We start from the raw sequence: 25745 nt of genomic DNA, 5'->3' as shown, positions 1-25745 counted from the left end.
CTGTTCAGCGTGAATTAATAGTAGTAGTATCAACAACCCCATTGAGAAGCAACCCCCACTCTCAAAAAATAACTAAATCAAGCCCAAAGGCTTTCATAAAGAGGGAAGTCTTAGCATGGATGCAAGTACAGGGGCTTAGCAGGCTATTGCTCCATAAAATAACCAGCCTCCCAGTCATTTAAGGCTTTAATGGTAAGAAGCTTGAGTTGATGATTGCCTTCATGGCCGAGAACAGATTTAAGCCTTGGTTTCCCCACACCCAACTTTTCTGTTCTTGCTCAAATGTGAATTGCTGTCAATGCTCAGAGTTCTTGCAGGCAGTGGGGCTGTAAAACAGCTGTGGCCAGCCTATGGCTGATCTACAGATTACATTATCCCTGACCAATGGCTGATGGGTGTTGTAGTCCAGCAACATCTGGAGAGCCACAAGTTCCCTTTTCCTGCTGTGAAGTTTCATGGCTAAAGTTTCCAATACTGCCGCACGTCTACGTGCCTCCTGCCAGTCATCCTGTGATGCCTACCAACAGTGAGGCAAACCTATTGTCTGATTTTGCTGTAGGGAATGTTATTGGTCCTCTTTGTGTTTCTGCTATGCAGGAGCTCACAATGGAGCTAGAGGAGAAACAGGATGTGTTTCGCTCCCTGCAAGACACAGCTGAGATACTGTCACTGGAGAATCACCCAGCCAAGCAGACTGTGGAGGTAAGAGATCGCTTGGAGGGGGGCATGCTTTTGAGTTGTGAGCACTTTAACATGTGTGTTATGCAAGACAACTTCATAGGATACCTTGATGTATTTCAGTACGATTGCATCTTCTGCGCATTATGGTACTTTGTGCCTTTTCAGCCTTCCATGGTTGAAGGCTGGCTGGCTGGTTGAAATTGCACAGAATAAATGCACACAAGGTTTTCCTGGCTTGAAAAGAGCTTTTCACCTCTCTGCCTTGCTTACTGGGCAAGGCCATCTTGTCATGCCAACTCTGGAACCTTGGGTATTGTTGCATGAGATCTTGTGGGAACTCAGCCAGCCCTATGGGATTGTGCGAGAGCATCCCAGAGCTGGTGCACTGAGCGGGCTTTGCCTGGTAAGCAAGGCAGAGAGCTTAAAACCTCTTTGTGTGAGCTGGCACGACAAGAGGGCCTTGTGAAAACAGCTGTTTTAAAGTTTTTTTGTTACAGCCAGTTGCCCCTTCCTGTATTCCTGACCATAAGCCTTGATTGTGTGGCCGATTTTACTTTATTTAAAATATTTCTTGACTACCCTTCATCCAAACAGGGTGGTCTTACAATGGGCATGAATAAAACCAGATACAAATTCAGCAAAGGCCTGAGCAGGCTGTAGTTGTTGTATGCAATTGTACAAAAAACGCTCTTTTGTCTGTTGTTTGGTTTTTCACAGGCATACAGTGCAGCAGTGCAGACTCAGTGGCAGTGGATCAAGCAGTTGTGCTTGTGTGTGGATCAGCATGTGAAGGAGAACACAGCTTACTTTCAGGTACAGGGAATTCTCCGTGGCTGCGCATCAGCAGTTAACTCATGAAGTCAAAACTAATGCCCTGTTGAAAATTTCTCCCCCTTTTTTCACCCGTTCTCCATCAATTAATCAGAAAAGAAATGGCATTCAAAAATGATTAAATGGCAGAGGAAATATCTGTGATATTTTCATGGATGGGGTGCAGGAATTTTCTTACACTTACCTTACTTTAGAGGTGAGTTTAGGGATGTGTATTAATGTCTTTTATGTCATTCTACATCTCTCTGGTGGTCTGCACTTCGAAGCCTCCCTGGGTGTTTGCTCTTCCATTAAAACCCAGGAAAAGGACACCATAGCATTAGCTCCTCCCATGGGTTGTTTTTTCCCCCAATTCTGCAAGTATGGACAGCCAGGGAGGCTGCAGAGTGCTGGAGGAATGTTTACTAGAATGAAAAACACACATACCTCCTGCATGACCTTGTAATACTAAGGTAAGGTCAAAACCCTGCACCCACCAGAATTTTAAAGGAATGCTTAAGTTCCCCAAGAGTGAGACAGCATAACTTAAGCTTCTTTCTCAGAGGAGGAAATGTTTGAGTAACTGTAGGATAGATATTGACACACCATGAGTCAGAAGACACTCAAACGCTGCTGCCGCCGAGCAGTACAGAACCCCACCCCAGCCTAACTAGTAGTGAGAACATTTATTGCTTATTTTCCCTCACTGCTACTGCTCCCACCATATTTCTTCTCTTGTCTTATTTATTTGTTAAAAGGTTTATATCCTGCTATTCATCGCAAGTGATAGTAGAATCTTAGAGTTGGAAGGGACCCAAGGGTCATCTAGTCCAACCCCCTACAATGCAGGAATCTCAGCTCAAGCATCCATGACAGATGGTCATCCAACCTCTGCTTAGAAACCTCCAAGAAAGGAGAGTCTACCACCTCTCATGGGAGTCTGTTCCACTGTCGAACAGCTCTTACTGTCAGAATTTTTTTCTTTATGTTTAGTCAGAATCTCCCTTCTTGTAATTTGAAGCCACTTATTCGAGTCCTACCCTCCAGAGCAGGAGAAAACAAGCATGTCCCCCCTTCCATGTGACAACCCTTTAGATATTTGAAGATGGCTATCGGATCTCCTCTCAGTTTCCTCCTTCCCAGGCTAAACATACTTCAGAGTAGGATCAAATATAACAATACAAAAACATACAATCAACCCATCTCAAGCTTTGCTAGTAGAAGAGTAAATCAGCTCTTGGCTTGTGTGATTTGATAGCAGCATGGAGGTTGCAGACTGTGCAAATTCCTGGCCAAGCCAAGCAACTAGAGAAAACGTCCTCCTTTAGTTACTTTATTAGAGAGGCATCAATATAACTTATCTTGGGCTTGTTTTCTCAGAATTGGATCAGGATCAAGACTTGTTAATTATCTTGATCATGTTCCATTCTTTAGAAAACAGGTCCAAAATGACCCATACTGGTATGTCTCTAATCAAATAACCCAAAGGAGGCTGTTTTCTCTGGTTACTGGCCTTCCTTTTTTCATGATGAAAATGCCTTTGAGCAAATTGAATGGATGCTTTCTTTTCAGTCTTTCAAGTAAATTCTGCTCTTTCATAAAACATGCAATAAGAAACCTCTGGCTGGTATTTTGACAAAGGGGAAACGTTTTTGTGCTTTTGCAGTTCTTCAGTGATGCCCGTGATTCAGAGACATACTTGAAGAACCTCCAAGATACCATCAAACGGAAGTATTCTTGTGACTGCAACACCAGCCTGACACGCCTGGAGGACCTGCTCCAGGATTCCATGGTGGGTGCTCTTTGGGCAGATCTCAAGGTCATACAGATTTTGGCACATTATACCAGAATCATAGTTGCAAGAGACCACAAAGGTAAATGAATCCAGTCCCTGCTGATGCAGGAGATCATCTGCTGCAGCACCCCTGATAGCGGGTCATCCATTCTCTGCATTATAATCTCTAACAATAAGAGTCCACACTTTCCAAGGCAGCCTCTCAAACAGCTTGTACCACCAAGAAGCCATTAGATCCTTTAGTGTCTGACATACATCAATTTGTTGTGATGATCTAACCCTCTCAGTGGCATCCAAGAATCCTCATTGCATCTCTGCATTGCTTACTTCTCTGTGCTTTATTTTAAAAAGTAAAAAAAAATGTGCACGTCTTTTCAAAGTCTGCCTATTTTCCTCTCAAATGTTCCCCGAACTGCATTGTTTAACTATCCTTGTGTTTCAGTTCCACTCCCCACTATGAAATGCTTACTTGAGTGTGACCTCTAGCATGCTATTTATTTTCATTTTGCTAACTCCTGCTGCTGCTATGAGCACATGATGGTGGCTTTTGCCACTGATTGTCTACCACAAATGGCAGTCGTTCACCAGAGTTTCGGGCAATGAGAATTTGTTCCTGCAAAGCATGTGCTCTGTCTCTGAGCTGTAGCCTCTTCCACCTTACACTGAGTCAACCCATTGGTCCATCTAGTCCAGTGTTACCTCCTTTGACTGGCAGCAGCCCTCAGCGTGCATGTGTCTTCACCGCTGTCTGGAACTAGGTAAAATACAGCCATCGTGAGCAAGCAGTTGTATGGGAAATAGTTCTGCTGTAGTCCCTATCCATATAACTCAAAATATCAGTGTTTGATGGTTGACAGCAACTGGGGAAGTAGGCAGAAGCATTTGGCCACCGTGACCTTTGAACGAGAGGAGCAGGCAATGTGTTAGGACTGTTCAGTGCAGTGCAGGCTTTGCTGACAAAGGTCTTGGCATAGGGTCTTTGGCAAGAGTGGGGCAGCTCAATGAATGGAAAGGGTATGACCGTTTGTTGTTAAGTAACATTATGGCCAAAGGCATTGAGAGAGTAGGAAAGGAGGAAAAGGGGGTGCAAGACAAAGAGTGCTGGGAGACAGAAGGCAGTGCATGTGCAGGATGAAACAGAATTGTAGAGCTGGAAGGAACCCAAAGGCTCATCTAGTCCAACTGCCTACAATTCAGGAATCACAGCTAAGAGCTGTGAGAAGGTGCACATGAAACCTGCTGTGGGGAGGATGCTGAAAACATCCTCCCTGAGATGTGTTTAACTCTGCAAAACCCTCGGAATGTTGTGCTTGCTGGGGCTGATGGGAGCTTTAGGACGGACTGCTGCATCGTAGACCTGCTAATCTTACAGCAGTTCCAAAAGAAGATGGGTTCCTTGAGCCAAGGGAGATGCATCAGCACAAGGTGGAGCCTGTCTTGCAATGGTTCTGACAGACTAAAAACATGGGACTGCTTCAGTTGTATGTAGACCATGAGAGTCCGTGGGAGGCAGCAAAGATTCTTTACAGGCAGTCAAAAGGGAAAGCTTTGGCCCATGTGTGAGACGCTTCATTTATCAGAATAAATGAGTTAAAGTTGTATTTCTTCCAACCATGCTCCCCTGGGACAGGAGAAGGTAGCTTGTTTTAAACCTTTTCTTTCTTTCTCTCTCTCTCTCTCTCTCTCTCTCTCTCTCTCTCTCTCTCCACACATCATTTCCCCAGCTTTCTTTTTTCTATATCAGGTTTAAAATTGCTTAAGTACATACATTGAAACTACCTGAGCAATCTTTTTCACACAGTTCTCATGCCTTCTTTTATTTCACCTTTTTACAAAAATCCAGGTAGTTTTTCCTTCTTTTTCCCAGTGAAAAATGGTGGGTTTGGGCCTTGTTGCACTGTTCACTGCTTTGCAGATAATTCTGAATTTTGAACCTAGTAGTAATGTTTTAACTCTGCATGCAACTTTCGGTGTGGCAGGGGGTGAGTGGGCAGGGAGGACTTGGAGATAATTGGTCCTCTTGCCTGGAATAGTCTTAAATATGGATTGTCTCTGTACTCCCTGCCCTACTCCCACTTCTGCTTGGAGAAGTTGCAAATGAGTGTGTGTGCGCACATGAAGACATGGACACACATACAACCCTACCTATACTTGCCCTTTAAAACCCAAACTTCCATTGACCAAATGCTAGCTCCTCAGAGGGCAGTGTGGGCATGAGGTTTCTGGCCATTCTTCTCCTGTCTGTCCTTCTGTTCCATCCATTCTTCTTGCCTTTCTCATTTTGACAGGATGAAAAAGAGCAGCTGATCCAGTCCAAGAGTTCCGTTGCCAGCTTGGTGGGTAGGTCCAAAAGCATTGTGCAGCTGAAGCCACGAAACCCTGACCATGTTTTGCAGAACACCATCTCTGTGAAGGCCATCTGTGATTATCGCCAAATTGAGGTGAGCTGATAACAGCTGACGTGAAACTTCCTTTGGATTCTCAGTGTTCTGTTTATTCGCTAAATTAGACATCCACGAGTTTAAATCCAGGCTCCTCTTCTTTGAATTTATAAACTTCTCAGGTTTCAAAGCCAGTGTTCAGTGATGGCCTTGAGATAGTATGGTATAAGATAATACATAGGCAAAGCGATGATGATGATGATGATACATTGCAGTGTTTGACATAAGGATTACTGTGACAATTTGGCTGAATTTGAGAACATACTGGTATAGCTTTATCAGAACAAACAGTGGTGAACTCCAGGTTTGCAGTTTTAAGCTTCCAGTTGAAGCTTATACTAAACTTTGTTTTCCTGTAATGAGGGCTAGTTAACGAAACTAGGGTACCAAACCAGACTTAAGCAACATGGGAAATTATAGCTTGTTAGAAACCATGAAGAAAATATGAGTTTCTTAACGTTGGTATCTGAATGCGATGTACGCATGGAATGTTGTACAAAAGATGTTGTACAAAGGCCCAGTAATATTGCTGTTTGTGCATGGAAGACAGGGTGAGAGTCAGTTCTTGGAGCATGGATGCCAGGGTTGTGGTGAAGAGGTGGGGTCACTTAGATTTTGATTTAGCATTTGTAAGAAGACCCAAGTCAAGAACACTTAACTTCAGTTGAGCAAAAAATTATTTCAGGTGCCCTATTTCACCACTGTAAGAAACTAACTAGAGAGTCTTTGGCATCTCTGTCCTCTGAGATAGTGAAGAATAGTTGGAGAAGCTTCTGCTCTGTGTGTTTTAGCTGCAGAATAAGGTTGGAGTATAGTAAGTCCAATTGCAAGTCTTTGCATGGGTGGGGGAGGGGGAAATGATAGATAGATAGATAGATGGATAGAGGGAGCATAGAGGAAACCCACTCTCCATTTATTTATACTCCCTCCCACCTGTGCAAAACTGTGTTTGCAGGCTTACCTGGCTTTGGGGAAATGGCATAAGGGCTCTGTCAGCATCCCAGAGCCCTTGTGCCACCAACCCAAAGCTGGGAAACAGCCCTCCACCTTGCAGGAGACCTGATTCAGGGGTTCCTGACTTTATGCATTTTTGTCTTTACACATGGAACCCGGAAACCGAACCCTTGCGTAAGATGGGGGCTTACTGTATGTAGCCAATATGGTGCCCTCCATATGTTTTGGACTACAGCTCCCATCAGGCTCTGCAGGCATGGCCAATGGCCAGGGATTATGGGAGTTACAGCCCACATCTGGAGGGCACCACATTGGCCACCCCTGGACTACATGATGCCTAGGATCACTTTGTGGGAGAAGCTGTGTGGGGAGGACAAGGGGTGACAGTTTGACCATCTACTGGACCAGTGTTCCTTTTGTTGACCACACAGATCACCATCTGTAAGAATGACGAGTGTGTGCTAGAAGACAATTCCCAGCGAACCAAGTGGAAAGTGATCAGCCCTACCGGAAACGAGGCCATGGTCCCATCTGTTTGCTTCTTGGTGCCCCCTCCTAACAAAGAGGCCATTGATGTGGCCAGCAGGTAAAGGGATCTTTCTTTCCTTGAGCAATGCCAGGGTCCCTATTGACCTGGGGGTTCTGTAGGTGTGTGCATGTAAAAAAACCAAAATGTTTGCAGCAATTTGATGGGGGCGGTTGGGTTTGCTGGCATGTGTAACATAAACTTTTGTGGAAAGGAATAGCTTTCAACAGAGCTCTACTTGTGGAACAAAATCTAGCTACTGGGGCAAAGTGTACAGAAACCTAAGATCATACCTTTTGCCCCTTGAAGAGTCTAGTTCTCATTGTGGACCAGATGGGTACGGCATCTGTCTCTTTCTCCCAGAGCCAGAAAACTTCCCAGGCAATCAAACATTTTGAAGTTGGTGCCTATGTTTTTGCCGTGGCTCTTTAGCCTAGGGGTAGGGGCAAGTTGGAACCTTTTTTAGCCCGAGGGCTACATTTATTCTGGGTAACATTCCAGGGGCCACATGCCCATCCTGGGTGAGGCAGGAGGCAAAAGTGGGCAAAGCAACAAATGTGAAAGTTGCCTTTTTACAGTAGGCAAATTGCTTTGCATGCCCAGAAAACCCTCTCTATCCTCCAGCCAGCCAAGCAAGAAGTATCATCCAGGTTCAATGACTTATTTCAGCCAGGCAAAAATACTTGAGGGGTGTAGATGAGGAGGGTGTGTTCTGGGGGGGATCCTGAAAACCAGCTTGGAGGGCTACATGTGGCCTCTGGGTCTGAAGTTTGTCATCTGGCTTCTAAAAGTGTTATGTTGGAAATGGATTTTTTGGGGAGTGGTTGCTCAATTCTTGCCTTTTGTGAGAGGTTGCATTTACTTTTTGAATATGCTTGGGATATAAGGAGCCGCTTTAAACTGTGTCAAAACAACATTTCCAATACTGTCTTTGCCTGACCCATGCTGGGACGGAGACTTGCTCCCCCTGGCCTTTCTGAGTAGATACAGCGTAATATACCATAATTCAGAAGGTTGATGCCCGCATGGTGCTGCAGACACCCAATTTTGAACTGCCTTCCAATTGTAGGGTGGAACAGCTGTACCAGAAGGTGATGGCCTTGTGGCACCAGCTCCATGTAAATATGAAGAGCCTTGTTTCCTGGAACTACTTGAGAAAAGACATTGCTCTGGTGCAAAGCTGGAATATGGAGAAGGTAATACTGCAAGCCCCAGAGTGATGTTTGCCAGTGAGATAAGGGTGTGCACAGCTAAAGCATGCCAGTCGTAAAAGTGGCCTCCTGATTGGGTGGAGCTGGACAGGAAGTTAGAAGGTGGTGGGAGGAAATGGGAAGGTAAGGTTGGATAATAATACAAGACTGAAGAATTACATGTGCAGTGGTGTGAGGGCAAGACCCCTTGGCATCCAAAGACTTCCTTTAGTAAAATCAGCCCAATAAAATAAGAAGTTGTTTTCATATGCCACCAATATAGTGCTACTTCACAGCATAACCAAAAAGAACATCCTGCTTAAACTCCTGAATTTAGAAGATTATAGAATGATAACTAACCACTTCTTTTTCATATAACAGCCCCATTACACAAATATCACCCCTATTCTTCCCTTGGCCACTGAAAACCAAAGCCAGCTCAAACAAATACATTGCAGATGAGGTAGCTCTGCCACTCTGTTGCTTCAAAAACAATAACAACTTTGGGGTAGTAAAGATCAACCAACTTTATTGTGGCATAAACTCTTGTGGGCTAAGCCCCATTTCACCATATACCTGAAACTTTGTGTATCTGCCAAAGTAGGTATTGGCCCACAAAAAGTGATGGCATAATAAGTCTGTTGGTGATAAGATGCCACAAGACTCTTTATCCATGTGAATCAAAAGCAAGGAAGGTGCCTTAGATTTGTTTCATACATAGAATCATAGAATCATAGAGTTGGAAGAGACCACAAGGGCCATCGAGTCCAACCCCCTGCCAAGCAGGAAACACCATCAGAGCACTCCTGACATATGGTTGTCAAGCCTCTGCTTAAAGACCTCCAAAGAAGGAGACTCCACCACACTCCTTGGCAGCAAATTCCACTGTCGAACAGCTCTTACTGTCATATGTTTCCTCATACTCAGAGCTGGTCTTTTGTGTGTTGCTTGTCTCCAGTGATATTACAGTTACTGGCCAGTAGGCACACATGTCCTTCTGAGGGGGCAATAACATTGCTAGCACCTTTGCAGCGTTAAATAGAGTCCAGTATGGTTTCTAATTGGATGTGGGGGGCATGTGCTGAGATTACTGCATTTCAAGGGTTTGGACTAGATGACTCTCGGTGTCCCTTCCAACTCTAGAATTCTAAAATTTTACGATTCTATGAATTTCCCAGCTTGAAGCAACAAACACCTGCAAAACTTATTTGACTGGAGCCAGCAATGAGACAAAAAATAATGCCTACCATTTTTGTCATCTTTGCTTGTACTGGCCTGTGACTCCAAGGGTTGTTCATCTTCACTTAGCCCTCAATGTGAACATGTCCCCCTTGTGTTTGTGTGTGTGCAACTCACAGCTCAGGGCCCTGGCCCCAGGGGAATGCCACCAAACCATGAGGAGCCTGCAGGTGCACTATGATGATTTCTTGGAGGACAGCCGGGATTCAGAGCTCTTCTCTGTAACAGATCGGCTGCGCCTAGAGGAGGATGTGGACTCGTGCAAGGAGCACTTCCAGCAGCTTTTGCAGTCAATGGAAAATGGTAAGCTGTCTGAGCCTAGATTAGCTTTGCCATCCTGGTGCCTCCTTCCTTCCATCAGCTCTGGGCTTGGTGAAGCCTGGCCTAGATGATTAATATTCTATGGCTTGGTTTTAACTATTTATTTGGTGCTTCTAGCCCAGGGGTCAGCAAACTTTTTCAGGAGGGGGCCGGTCCACTGTGCCTCAGACCTTGTGGGGGGCCAGATCCACCCCCTCCCGAAAGCACACACACACCCCGCCGATGCCACTCACGCCAACGATGCCTTGTCTTCGGCAGTGTCAGCATCCTCTGTCTCGGCGGGACACAGAGCCCAGGCTGCTGGCCTGGGCGGCAGAGGCAGCTTCCACGCTGCTTCCGCTTCCTTCTCGCTCGGCCGCCTCAGCAGGAAGAAAGGAGGGGCGCCCAGAGATGTCCACAGCTTTTGATTGGCTGCAGGAGCTTCCTGCAGCCAATCAGAATCTGTGCTGCGTTGCAGAAGTCAGTCTCCGTGTGGCAAGGCCTCCACACCACGCCTGTTTAGTGTGGGGACTGACTGAGCGGGCGGCAGGGTTCGCAAGGTTCGCGCGCCGGATTAACGAGCCCGGTGGGCTGTATCTGGCCTGCAGGCCTTAGATTGCCAACCTCTGTTCTAGCCTGTATTTATATTTGTGAACTGCCCTGAGATCTTCTGATGAAGGGCGGAAAATGAATGAATGAATGGGAATATTTGCAGTGTGAGAGATGGAAGGAACAATAACTGTTTCATTCAGGGGTGACTCTGGCCACCAAATCAATGTTTTTTCTGGCCCCAGGAACTCTCTCCTATTTTGACCAAGATGTGTCTTGAAGGAAAGAAACATGTTTTTCCAATTTTGTCACTCTTTGGATCTTGCGCATTAACTTGCCAGCTGCACCTAGCTGTAGCCATCTTCAGGTGTTTTACTTGACAGTAAAATAAACACATGAGGGGCACTATAGGGGATGAGCAGGCTAGCTGTACCCCTTGCAAAGTGGAGGGCACCTCCTGTACGTGTGGAGGCTCCCTACACATTTCATAACCCTGAAAATCAGGGATTTCAAATGTAAAGCAGATTCTAAGGTTTGGTTCATGACACTGCACTGTCCACTGTAACCAGCAGTGATTCCCCCAGGGTCTCTTGCAGATGAAGGCCTTTATTTCCCAACTCTGCTATCTTCTGAGGTCCTTTCTAATGGGAGATGCAGGGGACTGGGGCTGGATCTGTGGCCTTCTGCATGCAAAACATTGAGCTTCTATTGAGCTTCCAAACAGCAGTAGTATTTGACCCACATCTGAGCACATGAAACAGCTGGAGGAAGAATTCAGTTATTTTGCTTTTGTTGTACATGTGTGAACAGAGGACAAAGATGAGACTGCTTCTCGGACGTACCTCTCTGAACTGAAGAATATTCGGCTTCACCTGGAGGAGTGTGAACAACGTCTGGTGGGCACCATCCGGACACCAAGCAGCACTAGAACGGATGGGGACGCTCTGCAGGAAAACACTTTCCGGCTTGCCGAGCAGGAGGTTGGTGTTTTATAGTCTTCTGGGAATATTCCAGATTTTGGACAGTACAGTATGACTGAAAAGTCCCTTCTTTGACTTGTTACACCTCCCAGTTTAGTTCTTGCCCCTGCTGACCATTGCTGTGAAGGCAGATATGTAGCATGAAAGGTCAGTATCTCTGCTCTTGCTCACTAATGCCTGTTGGTCTCTGCAGAGGTTGAAGGAAGATTTGAATCACTTGAAGGATGACATGGAGCAACTTTCTGAGAGATGCACTATTTTCCTGCACAAGTCTCCAACGGGAACCAGCACCCCACACCTTCGTTCTGAGCTTAATCTGCTGGTGGAAAAGATGGACCATGTCTACGGGCTCTCAACTATCTATCTGGACAAGTGAGTTCTTATAGCCGTCTTGTTATCAAGCCAAGGGAGGGAACCAGTTGTTGCTGTATGATAGGAACATACACACAGACCAACACAGACCATTGGTCCTTCTAGCTCAGTACTGACTCTGAACCTGAAAGCTTTTACATACAGAGTGTGTGCTCTGCTGTGGTTACTCTGTAAAATGTAGAGACCTTTTGGCTGTTAGCATCCTAGTACATAAAGAGTAGTTTATGCAATCCCCTGGAATGCATGCAGTGGGACTTATTCAGTCCCCTAGAATCCAGTAATTTTTGGAGAATTCCCAGAGGAAATGACCACTGGATTCCATTTTCTCAAAGCCAGGTGCTTCTGACTGGAATAGTTCAGCAACACTAGGATTCTGAGATGGATGGCGGCTAATGGATTGAAGTTGAATCCTGACAAGACAGAAGTACTGTTTTTGGGGGACAGGGGGCGGGCTGGTGTGGAGGACTCCCTGGTCCTGAATAGGGTAACTGTGCCCCTGAAGGACCAGGTGTGTAGCCTGGGAGTCATTTTGGACTCACAACTGTCCATGGAGGCGCAGGTCAATTCTGTATCCAGGGCAGCTGTCTACCAACTCCACCTGGTACGCAGGCTCAGACCCTACCTGCCCGCGGACTGTCTCGCCAGAGTGGTGCATGCTCTGGTTATCTCCCGCTTGGACTACTGCAATGCGCTCTACGTGGGGCTACCTTTGAAGGTGACTCGGAAACTACAGCTAATCCAGAATGCGGCAGCTAGACTGGTGACTGGGGGCGGCCGCCGAGACCACATAACACCGGTCTTGAAAGACCTACATTGGCTCCCAGTACGTTTCCGAGCACAATTCAAAGTGCTGGTGTTGACCTTTAAAGCCCTAAACGGCTTCGGCCCAGTATACCTGAAGGAGCGTCTCCACCCCCATCGTTCTTTCCGGATGCTGAGGTCCAGCGCCGAGGGCCTTCTGGCAGTTCCCTCATTGCGAGAAGCAAAGCTACAGGGAACCAGGCAGAGGGCCTTTTCGGTAGTGGCGCCCGCCCTGTGGAACGCCCTCCCATCAGATGTCAAAATGATAAACAACTACCTGACATTCAGAAGACATCTTAAGGCAGCCCTGTTCAGGGAAGTTTTTAATGTATGATATTTTAGTGTTTTTTGGTTTCTATGGAAGCCGCCCAGAGTGGCTGGGGAAACCCAGCCAGATAGGCGGGGTACAAATAATAAATTATTATTATTATTATTATTATTATTATTATTACTACTATGTTGAGTTCAAGCGATACAGATCTTAATTTTGTATGTACTTGCAGTGAAGGAGGGAGGCCAGGAGTGGCAGTCATTTTGGGAGCCCCTTAGGTTGCGATGACATCCACCCACTTGGCCAGATACAAGCATGCTGATTTGCCACCAAATGAAAGCTTATCATAGTTTCAGGAAGTGAAGTTTCCCTTTTTATATCTGATAGGTTAAAGACTGTGGACGTTATCATTCGCAATACCCAAGGAGCTGAGTCTTTGGTCAAAGGGTATGAGGTTAAACTGAGCCAGGAGGAGGCTGTGCCTGCGGACCTAAGTGCCATTCAATCTCACCGAGCCACATTACAGGTAAGCTTTTCCCTCCACCAGCTGGGTCCTCTGGGTGGGGAGACGCCAGTCTCATGTGGCTGCAAATTCTTACTGTCCTGATGCAGCTTATTGCTGCCTGATGGTGAACAGCAAGCAAAACAGCTGTGCCTTTCAGGCCATGTTGCTCCTCAGGCTGATGCTGATAGCTCTTGGCAATGAGTCTGGCTTGTGCCAAGCTGATGAACACAGGATCTTGCATCTCCTGCCCTCTAGCGTCTGCCTGCTTCAACAGATGTACTTTGGATCTCCCAGCCATTCTGTGGGTGGACAAGAAGCCATTGTGTATTGAAGAAATGTACATACCCTCCTTGAGCCAAATAATTCTTTAAAAAAATTTTTTTAGCAAATACCTTTTAAGATCAGTAAATGAAGTTAGGTATTTACAAATGCATCAGCTTGAAACAAACAATGCAAACATTATTTTATTCCAGAGGCGACTAACCTGTGGTCCTCCATATGTTGTTGGACTCTAGCTCCCATTAACCCTAGCCAGCATGATCAGCAGTCAGGAATCAAGAGGAGTTGCAGTCCACCAACATCTGGAGGGCCACAGGTGTCCCATCCCTGTAACAATAAGCTGCAGTTAAATTTAAGGCCTGAAGGGAAAGACTTGGATTGGCAGTTACGTGAATTCAATGACCAGGTACTGCTAAGTGAAGCCATGGTTTAGCACAAAGGTGCAAGTTTCCAGGGAGAATGCAGCTGCTTGGCTCTTCTTCTGGTCCTGCTCCCGTGCTGATGTGAGTTTCACCATGGTTTGGCTTAACGTAACGTAACGTCTGAACCCAGGTTTGTGGTTTATCCCAGATAAATCACAAGTGGTAAGTCATAGAACAACACTTGATTATGGATTTTGGTTGTCTAGAGTGACATAAACCATGAGCTCTGGTTTGGGTGTAATGCTAAGCCCAACTGTGGCTTAGCTTATGACAACATGGTGGTGGCAGGATTGGAGGAGGAGAAGAGTGACCACAATCACCTGCCTGGAGGCCCACAAGCTTGCCTGTTTTGGCTTAGCATTGTGTGTGAACTGAGTCAATGTCCTATTATTTTTATATGCTTGGCTTTGTAATCACTCTCTAGACAGATGTGGCATTTTTAGTTCTTTTTAACGTGTATTGATTGAAATTGTCAGAGCCGCTTCCAGGTCCCAGCTCACAGAGGACCACGCTAGCCGGCAGTACTGTACAAAAGTCTTTATTGAGTTACAGTTTCCATTTTCAAGCCGCAGCGCGCAGCTCTACGTCTTAGAAGCTAGACCGGCGAAGCTCCGTCTGAGTCTCCGCCTCCTGTACACCAACTTAATACTCTAGCCTTACTCCACCTCTTCCGTCTTTCCTTTCTCCTATGGGTCCCTCTACCCCCCGTGGTCTCTTCCTTCCTGGACTCTTCTGACGCTGACCCCCCGACTCTTCTCCCTCCTTGCGGCGGGCTTTAGGACCTGGTTCTCTATCCGGGCTGCTTACTGTGCCGCCTTCCTGTGCATTTGAACTTGGCACGCGCACGCAGCCTTCAACCTTCCTCTTGACCGTTTCCTCGCTCCCCGATGGAGGTGTGGCCAATCCTAACTCCTGCCCTCCCGCTTGCAGCGAGCCGCCAGATCCCGATACCTGGGACTCCTCCCCCCTACTGCGCTCTGGTGGGGACGCTGGTCCCGATTTCCAACTGCTGCTCTCTGAGTCCCCTCTGGTCCCTTCTTCCTGGGGTGTCCCCCTAGCTCTGACCACTGGCGCCTCTTTCTGAGAATCTTCCGACTCACTGGAAAGACTCGGAGATCTCGGTCCGCTGTCACCGCTCATATTACCTTCGGATTCCTCCCCCTCGCTCTCTGTTTCCTCCCTTTCCTGTGCCTCTGCTCCTGAACCCCTGACAGAAATGATTATGCATTTATCATTTTAGCTATATAATAATATGCCCCGAGTTCATTGAACAAAGAGTAGTATAAAACCTTAATAAATAAATATTCACAGCACTGCGAACCTAGCGCCTTTCAGACATTTTGCAGAACAGTTCCACACAGCCCCAGCCAACATGGCAGTGCTGGCTGGGGCTGATGGGAGTTGCAGTCCAAACGCATCTGGGGGTCACCAGGTTGGTTAAGGCTGAGCTAGAGGATGGGTTCTTGCAGCCTGCCTATTCTTTATTTCAGTCATTCTCAATCAGTGCTTCTCTCTCTTTCTTCATTTTTAATGCTGCAGCAATGGATCAGTGAAGTGAACGATAAGGGCAATGTCTTTGCTATGTTGGAAGATGACTTGGCAAGAGCTAAAGTTGTGACAGACCAGCTGTACCGTCTGAAGCAGGAGCGCAGTCCGGACTTGGAGCGCTACCAGGAGAAAGGGAGCCAACTCTGGGATCGCTGGCAGAGGGTCAGCCTACAGATCGAGACTCGGTGAGAAGAACCACCTCTGGGCAACTGCTTTCTCACTGATAGGCTAACCCACACTTTTCTGTTTGTTGCCCTCCAAATGTTTCAGACTGCAACTGCCAGCTACTCCCTTTTGTTTTCTGTACCCTGCTCTGGGATTCCTTGGGTAATAAATGATTTAAAATAAAGGAAAATTAAAACAAAAGAGAGAAAATAATGCCTACCCATACCCCATATCTTACTGCTTTTGAGAAGGACATGAGCCAGTTCTTGCACAGAGAAAGGTTCTGCAGAAGCTTTTGTTGCCGTTTCTGCAAGGCAGGAAGGGGTTAAAGAGTCTTGCAGGGAGTGAGGGTAGATGCCAGTGTTGCTGCTGTCACCAGATCAAAATATGGCTCTTGGTAAAGATTAGTTACCCAACATGGATTTGCCACTGGAATTATAGGTTGTTTTAGCGCTCATCTAAAAGTTGTAAGTGCCAAATCTTGCAGGATTCCATCATTCCAGGTCGTAAACCATCCCATATTGCAAGCCTCTACAGGGCAGAACCTAATCCTCTTTTCTTTTTTACTTTAGAAAGTGCCATACACAGCAAAACTGTTCTTACATCAAAGCAATATTGTTCATGCAACTTCTGGTTCGTAGTTTTATCTCACTCACCTTTTCTCTTCCTCCTCTTCATTTCTTGACAGCCGATCAGAGCTGGAGAGTATTGAGGAAGTACTGAGTGATTACCGGAACTGTCATGGGGCACTGATCCAGTGGATTGAGGAGACCACAACGCAGCAGGAACTGATGAAACCTGGACAAGCGGAAGATAGCAGGGTCCTTTCAGAGCAACTCAGCCAGCAAATGGTAAGGTCTGGACAAAGCCACTGTTGCTTAAGCCATGGTCGGCTTAACAAATCACAGGTTAACAACAAATTATTCTACCAATGATCAAACAAATCATGGCTTGTTTCTCCAGAGTTTGTTTTGCTTTCCAGATGCTCTTGCCTCATGTCTTTGTAGCATCTGAGGGTGGAGTGACCAAGCAAACCATGCTTAAGGAAGGGCGCTAGGTTTGTGCGTAATGCAAAGCCATAGTTAAAATTCATAAGCTTTAGGATTCATGGAGAACAAAGCAGTTAATAAATAGATTATTAGTGGCTGCTAGTAATAGAATCATAGAATTGGAAGGGACTACAAGTATCATCTAATCTAACCCCCTGGAATGCAGGTATCTTTCGTCCAAGAGGGGGACATGAACCCACAACCCTGGGATTAAGAGTCTCATGCCCTACTAACTGAGCTATCCCTCTGAATACCAGTTTCTGGGAACCTGTGTGGGAAGACAGCTGTTGCATTTGGGTCCTGCTTGCTGGTTTCCCAAATGCATCTCAGAAAGACTATGCTCGACTAGATGGATCTTTGACCTGATCCAACTGGTTGTCTCTTACGCCTTTTTGAAGGAAAAGAACTGTAAATTAGGAAGGGGTGGGTGTCCCTAGCTCAGTGACAGACTGATAACTGTAGGGATGTTCTTGTTGGAATCATTAACTCAGTAATTAAGTGAAGTGTGTGGGCGGTGTGATGTGAATCTGTAGGAAAGAGAACACAGAGAGAACAAACCTTCTTAGAGGGCAGATAAACCTTCCAGTTTGTCACCATGATTTTAACATTGCTTTTCTCTTGCATTTAAGGCGCTGTTTGCTGAAATAGAGGCAAATCAAGCCAAACTGGACCAGTGTCAGAAACTATCTCAGCAGTACTCAGCTGCTGTCAAGGTAATACGATGGCTGTTCTGACTGAGTCTGATGGGAGTTGTATCTGGAGAGCACCGGATTGGCAAAGGCAGATTTAGATGGTTATCTGAAATGCAAATGACCGAACCACAAGAGATATGTGGGTTCTTTAAAGTTATCCCATGAGCTCTGGGAGGATCTGATCAAAAACCTTTTCAAAACCACCATTTTCTTTTTCTTTTCTTTTCTGTTTGAATCTACAACTTAAGTTGTTAAAAACTGACATAATATGCAGAACTTGCAAATATGACAGCCAAAATAAGGAATCCAGGCATAAACAGACAAAGGGTGAATGGAAAGCTTGGGGAGAATTAAAAAAAATGATGCTAAAATCAGTTTACAAGTACAGCCGTACCTTGGTTTTCGAACAGCTTAGTTGGCTTCCGAACGCTGCAAACCTAGAAGTGAGTGTTCCAGTTTGCGAACTATTTTTGGAAGGCAGACGTCCGACAGGGCTTCTGTGGCTTCTGATTGGGTACAGGAGCTTCCTGCTCCCAATCAGAAGCTGCGCTTTGGTTTTTGAATGTTTTGGAACTCAAACACCGAATTTTAAAGGTGTGGCTTCTTTGCAGGTGCGGCTTATATTCGGGCCAATACAGTATATGAACAGCAGTCAACTACAACAATGGTCTAGAAGGGATAAAAGTAGGGTGGATAAATAAATGGAGATGCAGCAAATTTAGGTTTATTATGAATCCAATGGAATGCTAAGTTGGGAAGTCTGTACAGAAATATTGTATGTGGGGAAAACAAGATGTGTGAACAGAAAAATGGAAAATGTAATAATAATAATAATAATAATAATAATAATAATAATAGGTATACAGAGAGAACACATTGGCCCAGTTCACATGTGATGCTAAGCCGAATCATAATTTAGCAGGTGGACTCCTGGGTGTGGGGAGAACACAGGTCCTGTGTTCCTCTGTGGTTGTTTTGCTGCTGTGCTGCATTGAGCTAAGCCGTGGTTTGGCTTAGCATGTTGTCTGAACCTAGGCTTGTGGTTTAGCTCTCCGCAGACAAACCTAGAACTTTAACTAACGTTTATCCTATGGTTTACAACTTATGGTTTGTCCGGAGAGTAGCCTGGTTTCAGATGACACGTTAAGCCAAACCACAGCTTAGCTCAGCATAGCACAGCAGCAAAACAAACATGAAGTCTCAAAGCCACTGCGATCTCTGTGGGAGGCCTCATGTTTCCTCATTCATGCTAAGCCATGGTGTGGCTTTGCGTTACATGTGAACAAGGGCATTGTGTGGCATCTTTATTTTTTTACTTCTTTTTCAAGAGTACCCTTCATCCCAAGGAATCTCTCGTATACACGCCTGCTCAATTTGCTTTGGGATTCTGTTTTTCATTTTCTGCTTTATGTGGCAGTACTAAATGTGGGGTTTGTGAACTGAAACTCCCATATTTCCATTTTTTCATTGTCAGGATTATGAGCTGCAGCTGATGACGTACCGTGCGTTTGTGGAATCTCAGCAGAAGTCCCCCGTGAAGCGCCGGCGCATGCTTTCCTCCTCCGATGCCGTCACGCAGGAGGTGAGGGGCCTGGCCGCTGCTGGCTAGTGTGTTCTCTAGGCTGGAAGTGGAGTGGGGCAGGGGAGGCGAGGGCTTGCTCAGTTTCCTGAGTAGATGGACATGTGGCACTCCTGCCTCTCCTCCTGAACCCGTGTGTAAAAGTTTCCACCCTCACTGTCTTTTCTGTCAGCCACAGAGGCTCTAAGCTCTAAGCATCAGGGTCTGGCATACGTAGACTTCTTGGAACCACGGGTTCAAATCCCTACAGGGATCGACCCAGCTCTGCCACCTGCAAGGTAAATAAAGAGCACCATGCAGTTCGCTGTGTGTGGATCTTTTGGATGAGTCCAAGGGTGCTTCCAGATGGGTGTTTGGTTATCAGATTGGTGCTCCTCATGCATGCACAGTCTTTTTGCAGCATCCCCAAGACATTGTCAGCATCAAAATGCTAGCCTATATCCCCCTTTGCCCCCCCACTTTTGATCTGGATTTTTAATTTTAAAAAACCCTGTTGCCAACCACCCGTTTGCAAATTAAGCCCCTGTCTGGAAGCATCCAAAGAAAAAGAGCCAGCAAGAGAAATCTCAACTGGCTGTTGCTCCATATGGAAGCCTGGGGTGCTGAGCAAGTCGCCTCTTTGAGTTTCTGCACTGAGTTTGTGTTGGGGGTGGCCCCAAGTGAGGTTTTTGTTATTTGCTTCCACCCTGATGAAACAGATTGGGGCTCTGCTTCTTAGAATCATAGACTTGTAGTGTTGGAAGGGATGCTGAGGGTCATCTAGTCCAACCCCCTGCAGTGCAGGAATCTTGAAAACCTGGCCTTTTCCCACAGACCTCAGAGCAAATTGTTCCCTGGTAGCCTTGCTCAGGACCACTTTACAAGGCTAGAATTCCTTAGCTTCAGCATACTTCCACACAGCCAGAGAGAGAGAGAGGGTGTCTTGGTCCTGCTGGCAGAACTGGGCTATGTCAGGCTATGGCTGTCTTCCTCACCCTAACATTTTGGGGAAAGAGATGTATAGGAGAGAAGCATCCAGATTTCACATCCATGTACAAGATGGCAGAGTTCTTCTTCCAGCTAGAAACCACCCTGGGGTGGCTCTCAAAGCGGCCTTTCTTCCTTGAAAAAGCAGAGAGGCTGTCTTCAGCATTTCTTCCTTCTCCCGTTCCGTATTTAACTGTTATTTTAAGATGCACACATGCTCTGTCTCCAAGATTGCTGCACTTCGCTGGCTCTGTAGAAATGTCCATCAGATTGTGCAGTGAGTGGGGGCATTTCCCTGTTCTCCAGAATGAGAAAGGCTGCATGTTCGGAGCAAAGTGGGAAGTTGGATACTCTGTCATTCATTGGCTTTAACAGCCACGTTCTTTGTGGTGTTGTTTTTCTCTTGTGTTCTCTCTCCACCCCACCCTTCCAGTTCATGGACCTGCGCACACGCTACACAGCTCTGGTCACATTGACCACGCAGCACGTGAAGTACATCAGTGATGCTCTCCGGCGCCTGGAAGAGGAAGAAGTAAGGATATAATTTATAGTGGCTGCTCTGTGGCGTCTGCATCGTGAATCCATTGTGGCCCACTGGGGTTAGGCAGTGGGTTTTGCCGCATGTGATCTTGGAAGTTTTAGTCCCTTTCCTTTGAAGGCATCAGGGCTGCAACAGTTAGAAGGGCTCTTTAGTTGGCATGGAGTCACAAAACCATCAGCTTCTTGCTAATACTTGCAGTCATTCCTTTCCCTAAGCTTTATGTGAGGAGTTGTTCTTTTCTAACCATCTCTCTCCCTTGCCCTTCCTTAACCCAATATAGTTGCCATTTAGTTTTTTCCTTGAGGACCTGCCACTTCTGTCTATGTATACTTTAGGCCCTTGTTTTTCAGTCCCCTGTCCAGAGATTTTCCCATTTAACCCCCCCTCCCCCAAACTCCTGTGTTCACACATATCCATCTGCCTCCCCACCAACACCATATTCTTACATTGTATGTAACCTCCAACCAGGTTAACTTTCACTTCACCCACAGAATCTACACTGTGTCAGTGTTTTGTTCTTGATACATCTATCCCAAGCAAGTGATAATGTTTGTGAGCATTCCGTGGCATAACAGCTTAGCTAATATCTAGCAAAGGCTTGCTGACATAGAGCCAGCACATTTTTTAGCATGTTATGCCTATAAGAAGTATTTGATTTTGTTGCATACATTTATATGGCCATATTCCATCTCTCTTACTTTTTTCTTCTTGCAGAAAGTTGTGGAGGAGGAGAAGCAAGAGCATGTGGACAAAGTGAAGGAACTCTTGGGCTGGGTCATGGGTTTCAAACAGAGTGCACAGTTCAAAAGTGTCCCACCGAAGGGCAAAGAGCTCGGAGATATTGAGAAGTCCATCTTGGAGCAGCAGGTGCGTAAGGGCAGGGGGTGCCTCTCACTTCCTTTGATGTGTGTGTCAGCAATACCAGACTAAGCCTAGGTCAATCCTGCTAGGTTTATCTCTCTAGTGGGCAGTAGGACATCACCAGGTGGGTTGCTAACTCCCAGTCACTTGAAGAAGGCAGAAAACGTCTTGATTTCCACTGCATGTGAGCTCCTCCACTTCCTCAGGGGCTCAGTTCATTTTCTGCTTTGCTTGAAGTTGGATTTATTTTTTCATTTTTGTTCTTCTGGCCTTAATGAACAAACTGTTGTGTGAGCTTTTGCCTGAATAAACCTCTATCCTTCTGGAAATAGTCACTGATTTTTGTCTGGTTTTCCCCCTTCTCTCTCTGAAGCTGTTTTCTTCAGAAAGAATCCTCTGCTTCAAATATCACTCCAAATGGAGGTTCATTCTTTTTACTAATTAACTGGTTTCTTAAATCCCCAAATTATAACTGTGACCTATTTTGAACTTCTGATAATTTTTTTAAGACAATAGCTGATTAATTCTGATGCTGGGAACTAGTGATCTATTTGGATTTACTAGTCCAGTCTGTGTTGATCTGGTGCCCTCCAGATGTTTTGGACTATAACTCTTATCAGTTCCAGCCAATATTGCTGGGAAGGCTGCATTGAGTCACTGGCCCTTGAGCTTCTTCCAGTGCTTGGACATGTGTCACTAGATCTTAGAGATGTGTCACCCTTCTTGCCCTGCTGAACATAGTACTCTCCTTCTTCTCATCAGGTTCTAAATGAGGAATTGGTTACAAAGCAGGAGCAAGTCTCGGAAGCTATCAAAACTGCTCAGATCTTCCTTGCAAAGCATGGACACAAGTGAGTTGGAAGAACGTCAGTCAGAAAGAATTAAATTTGTTTGGTTTATTGCCGATTTAGTTGTTGCAAGGGGTGGGGATGGAGTTTAAGCTTGCATTTTCCCTATTTTTAAATTCACTTAACTTCTCGGAGTGTTCTATGCTATCATCCTGAGAAAACAAAGATGGAAATTTGAAATGGATGTCCTGTAGAAACACAGGAGCTAGGGAGGAAATTTCCAGGCTGTCATTGCTGATGGAGTGTTTTTGACTTGATCACAGAGGCAGCACATGTTTTGAATGTATAAGGTGCCAGGGTTGACCTCTGCATCAGGATTCCTGGAGCCTGCCAGTTGGAGTAAGCTGTATAGGGCTAAATTGGCCACTTCCTCCACTCAGTATATTGCAGGCCTGAAGCTATATTGCAACCCATGATCTCAGCAGGCATCCTTTTAGGATTTTACAATTGCCGTGTTTATATCAAGAGATGTCTCTTATGTGCCAACCTGCAGGCTTTCTGCCCAGGAGAAGGAACACATTGTGACCCAGCTGGATGTCCTCAAGAAGACTTATGACCAGCTGTGCTCTGACTCCACTGATCAGCTCCAGCAGCTCCAAAGTCACATGGCCCAGGAGACTGCCCATAAGGTATCCCTCCTCTCTCCATCCCAGGATCCTCCCCTGTTCGTGATATTCTTTCTTTCCCTCCCCAGGGGTGGGAGAGAGAATCTGTTCTTGGCAGCACTTGTCCCTTCATCCACAGCCCTGATGGCTTTTGAAAATCCTTATTAGTCAGCTCCATCCCATTCTCTCCCATCTTCTGCATTCTGAAGAGGTTCCTCCTTTGCTGAATTGGTTTCTGAAGGATGAGACGAGAGAGTTTCATAAACTTGTTGATTTGGGCAGATGACAGACTAGGGTTGTCAGACTCCTTGCCCATGGAGGGCTCCGGTGCCATTGGAATACTCAGGTTCCTTTGCAACCATGCTAAAGTGAAGAGGAAAGCTGCTAGCTGATGCATTCTCTTAGGAAAAAATATAAGACTTTGGCCACCCCATCTTGTTTGTTCAGCAGTACTCTGAAAATGAGTGCATTCCCCATGTAATCTGGGACTGGAGATTTCCAAGGATGCCTTTCACCTATGGTGATGATGATGAATTGCATTATAAGCTTTGCAGCATTGCCGCAAAAGAAGTTTTCAGCATGAATTTAAAGGCATAAATTACAGTAGCCTAGAGTTTTGCAGACCCAGTTTAGGTGAAGAGTTCAGGTGTCAGGGGCAGGTAAGTAGGCAGGTAGCAAAGAAAAGAGAGATAGAAAGAGAGAAAGGATCAGAGGCTGTTCCAAGACCCAGTAGCTCTTTAATGGCTGGGCCAGCTCTGCTACTAACAGTTATGATTGGGGGTCTGGGGGGAGAAGCTAAGGGAGGCAAGTGAGGTCATGGCGTAGGACAGAAAAGCCAGCAAAGGGAACCAAGAACCTGACTTAAGTATAATGCATTCTTCTAATCTGAAGCAAACAAGAGGAAAACAAATCTCTTTCTCCCCCTCCTCACCTCCCCACCCTCATGGGATGACAGTGCTGTGTTATTCCAATAATCGGATACTTCACTGCCAGAAAATATTTCATACATTTCTTCCACACACTTCTGAGCTCCACTTTATGCCACCCTCCCTTCTGGCAAAAATGTCTTTGAACATCTGTCCCATCTGTGTTTCTTGGTTTGTTCTTCTGGAGTCCTGCCTGGGTATACTCTGTATATTACATGTACGTAAGTGTGGTATTCATGTGTCCAATGCAATATGTATATCTGTGTGGAGTTATGTTTTGACGCTTGCTACCTCCCTGTGTCTTGAAGCACTAACGAACCTATTAAAGCAGGAAGAAAGCCCTGTTGCCCTTTTTAGTATTTGGGCTAAAGGTTGTATGGGATGGCAGCATTTCAGTAAATATAACCACTTCTGTCACTGAAGCATTAAGATGTTGTTTTAGATATATGTCAGTTGCCCCCTGATCTGAAGACCACCATATCATCTGCCTTCCTGCAGCACCAGCTGTACAGGGGTAGGAGGTTCCATGGAAAAGGCCATACCGATCTGTTCACGTTGTTCCCTCTTGTAACTCACTGGGAGCCAGCACACTTTGATTCTGGCTGCCCACTGCAGGAGACCCATGTGAACTAGCAGGGGTCTAAAGAAGAAAGGCCAGAGTGGAGCAGAGTGACCAGAGAGGGATGGATTTTTCCCAAGGAAGCTGTAGACCTGCTGTCACCAATGTGGCTCCCTCCAGATGCTTTGGACTGGAACTTTCGTCAGCCCCAGTCCTGTGTGATTGTGTTGACTGGGGTGAATGGGGCTGTAGCCCAAAACATCTGGAGGGTACCAGGAGGGTGAAAGCTGCTTTTAGACGTCTCCACTTATGTGTGGATTTACCTTTTACTTTGGTTTGAGTGCATCACAATTGTAGAAATCCTTTGGGGAGCCATTTGAAAACCTTTTTTGCTCATGGAAGAATCTCTAGATCTTGGTTGAAAATGTCTGGTTCAAAGCAATGGGAAACTGCACGCCAAAACCAAAATGACAGAACTCTCTGCATTGAGCATGATGTGTCCCTGTTTGGTTTGTGTTGATGTGGAATTACTGTTCAGATTAACTGCCATCCTTGCTTCCAATTTTGTGTTGTCGTTTTTTAAAACTAACAATCTGGAGGTCACACCAAAAGCCTCACTCAGGAAATGAGAAAAAGTGGTGTGTGTGTTTTGGGGGGGATATTGTTCTTTCTACTTTTTTGTGCAAAACAAACAGTCGCATGCCGGATGCTAACACCCCCCAGCTTTTACACTGTGTGTGCCATACGGCTGAGCTGCTCCATAAAGGCTCTGTCTTCTTTCACTGCTCACGGCAAACCCCACAACTCTGGTAAGTAAAAAGCCTTTTATGACTCCTGTCCTTCCCCTCTTTTCTCTCTCTTTTCTTCTCTTGCTGATTTTAATATCTGGATGTGCATGTTTGGAGTCTTGATTGTGGTGCAAGAAGGCTTTGTAGGCCTTTCCAGTGGGTCCCTGGATTGGAGCTTTGTCAGGGCCACCTCTTAGCTCTGCCAATTTGGAGCCAGAAAGAGCACAGCCTCTTCTTAGGAAGTCTGAATGCCTTATCAGGCTTGTTTGCCTGCAAGCTGCACCCATGGTCTGGATGGCAAGCAGGCCTCCATGGACATAGTGAAGTCCAGTCCCCAGCCAATATGGCATCTGTACCACTCCCCCAAATATGAGTTTATGTGCAGTTCAGGCTGGAGATGGCCAAGGTGTGGCGATTCCACAAGTCTACGTAGTGCTACACCCCCTCCCTTTTCCCAGCTAAACTACCTTCACCAGATTTCTGATTTAGCGCAAAAGTGCAGG

The 25745-nt window shown here is 45.9% G+C and overlaps 1 protein-coding gene across 17 annotated transcripts in view; it reads left to right on the top strand.

Moving 5' to 3' along the window:
- Positions 1-25745, top strand: part of MACF1 (microtubule actin crosslinking factor 1) — a 301663-nt gene that overhangs the window by 152663 nt on the left and 123255 nt on the right. For all 17 annotated transcript variants that reach the window (XM_082229489.1, XM_082229488.1, XM_082229497.1 and 14 more), the window contains 18 exons: positions 598-702; positions 1399-1494; positions 3158-3283; positions 5575-5727; positions 7113-7267; positions 8277-8403; positions 9756-9939; positions 11296-11465; positions 11659-11837; positions 13297-13435; positions 15655-15848; positions 16517-16679; positions 17507-17590; positions 19044-19151; positions 20548-20646; positions 21370-21522; positions 22279-22367; positions 22858-22993. In XM_082229489.1, the coding sequence (XP_082085615.1) occupies positions 598-702; positions 1399-1494; positions 3158-3283; positions 5575-5727; positions 7113-7267; positions 8277-8403; positions 9756-9939; positions 11296-11465; positions 11659-11837; positions 13297-13435; positions 15655-15848; positions 16517-16679; positions 17507-17590; positions 19044-19151; positions 20548-20646; positions 21370-21522; positions 22279-22367; positions 22858-22993 (2460 nt within the window). The remainder of the gene's footprint in view (positions 1-597; positions 703-1398; positions 1495-3157; positions 3284-5574; positions 5728-7112; positions 7268-8276; positions 8404-9755; positions 9940-11295; positions 11466-11658; positions 11838-13296; positions 13436-15654; positions 15849-16516; positions 16680-17506; positions 17591-19043; positions 19152-20547; positions 20647-21369; positions 21523-22278; positions 22368-22857; positions 22994-25745) is intronic.

The sequence above is a fragment of the Podarcis vaucheri genome (genome assembly GCF_965113315.1).
Source record: "Podarcis vaucheri genome assembly, chromosome: 7".
NCBI lineage: Eukaryota > Metazoa > Chordata > Lepidosauria > Squamata > Lacertidae > Podarcis > Podarcis vaucheri.
Note: the sequence above shows the minus strand (reverse complement) of the source record. Positions and strands in the feature narration are given on the sequence as shown.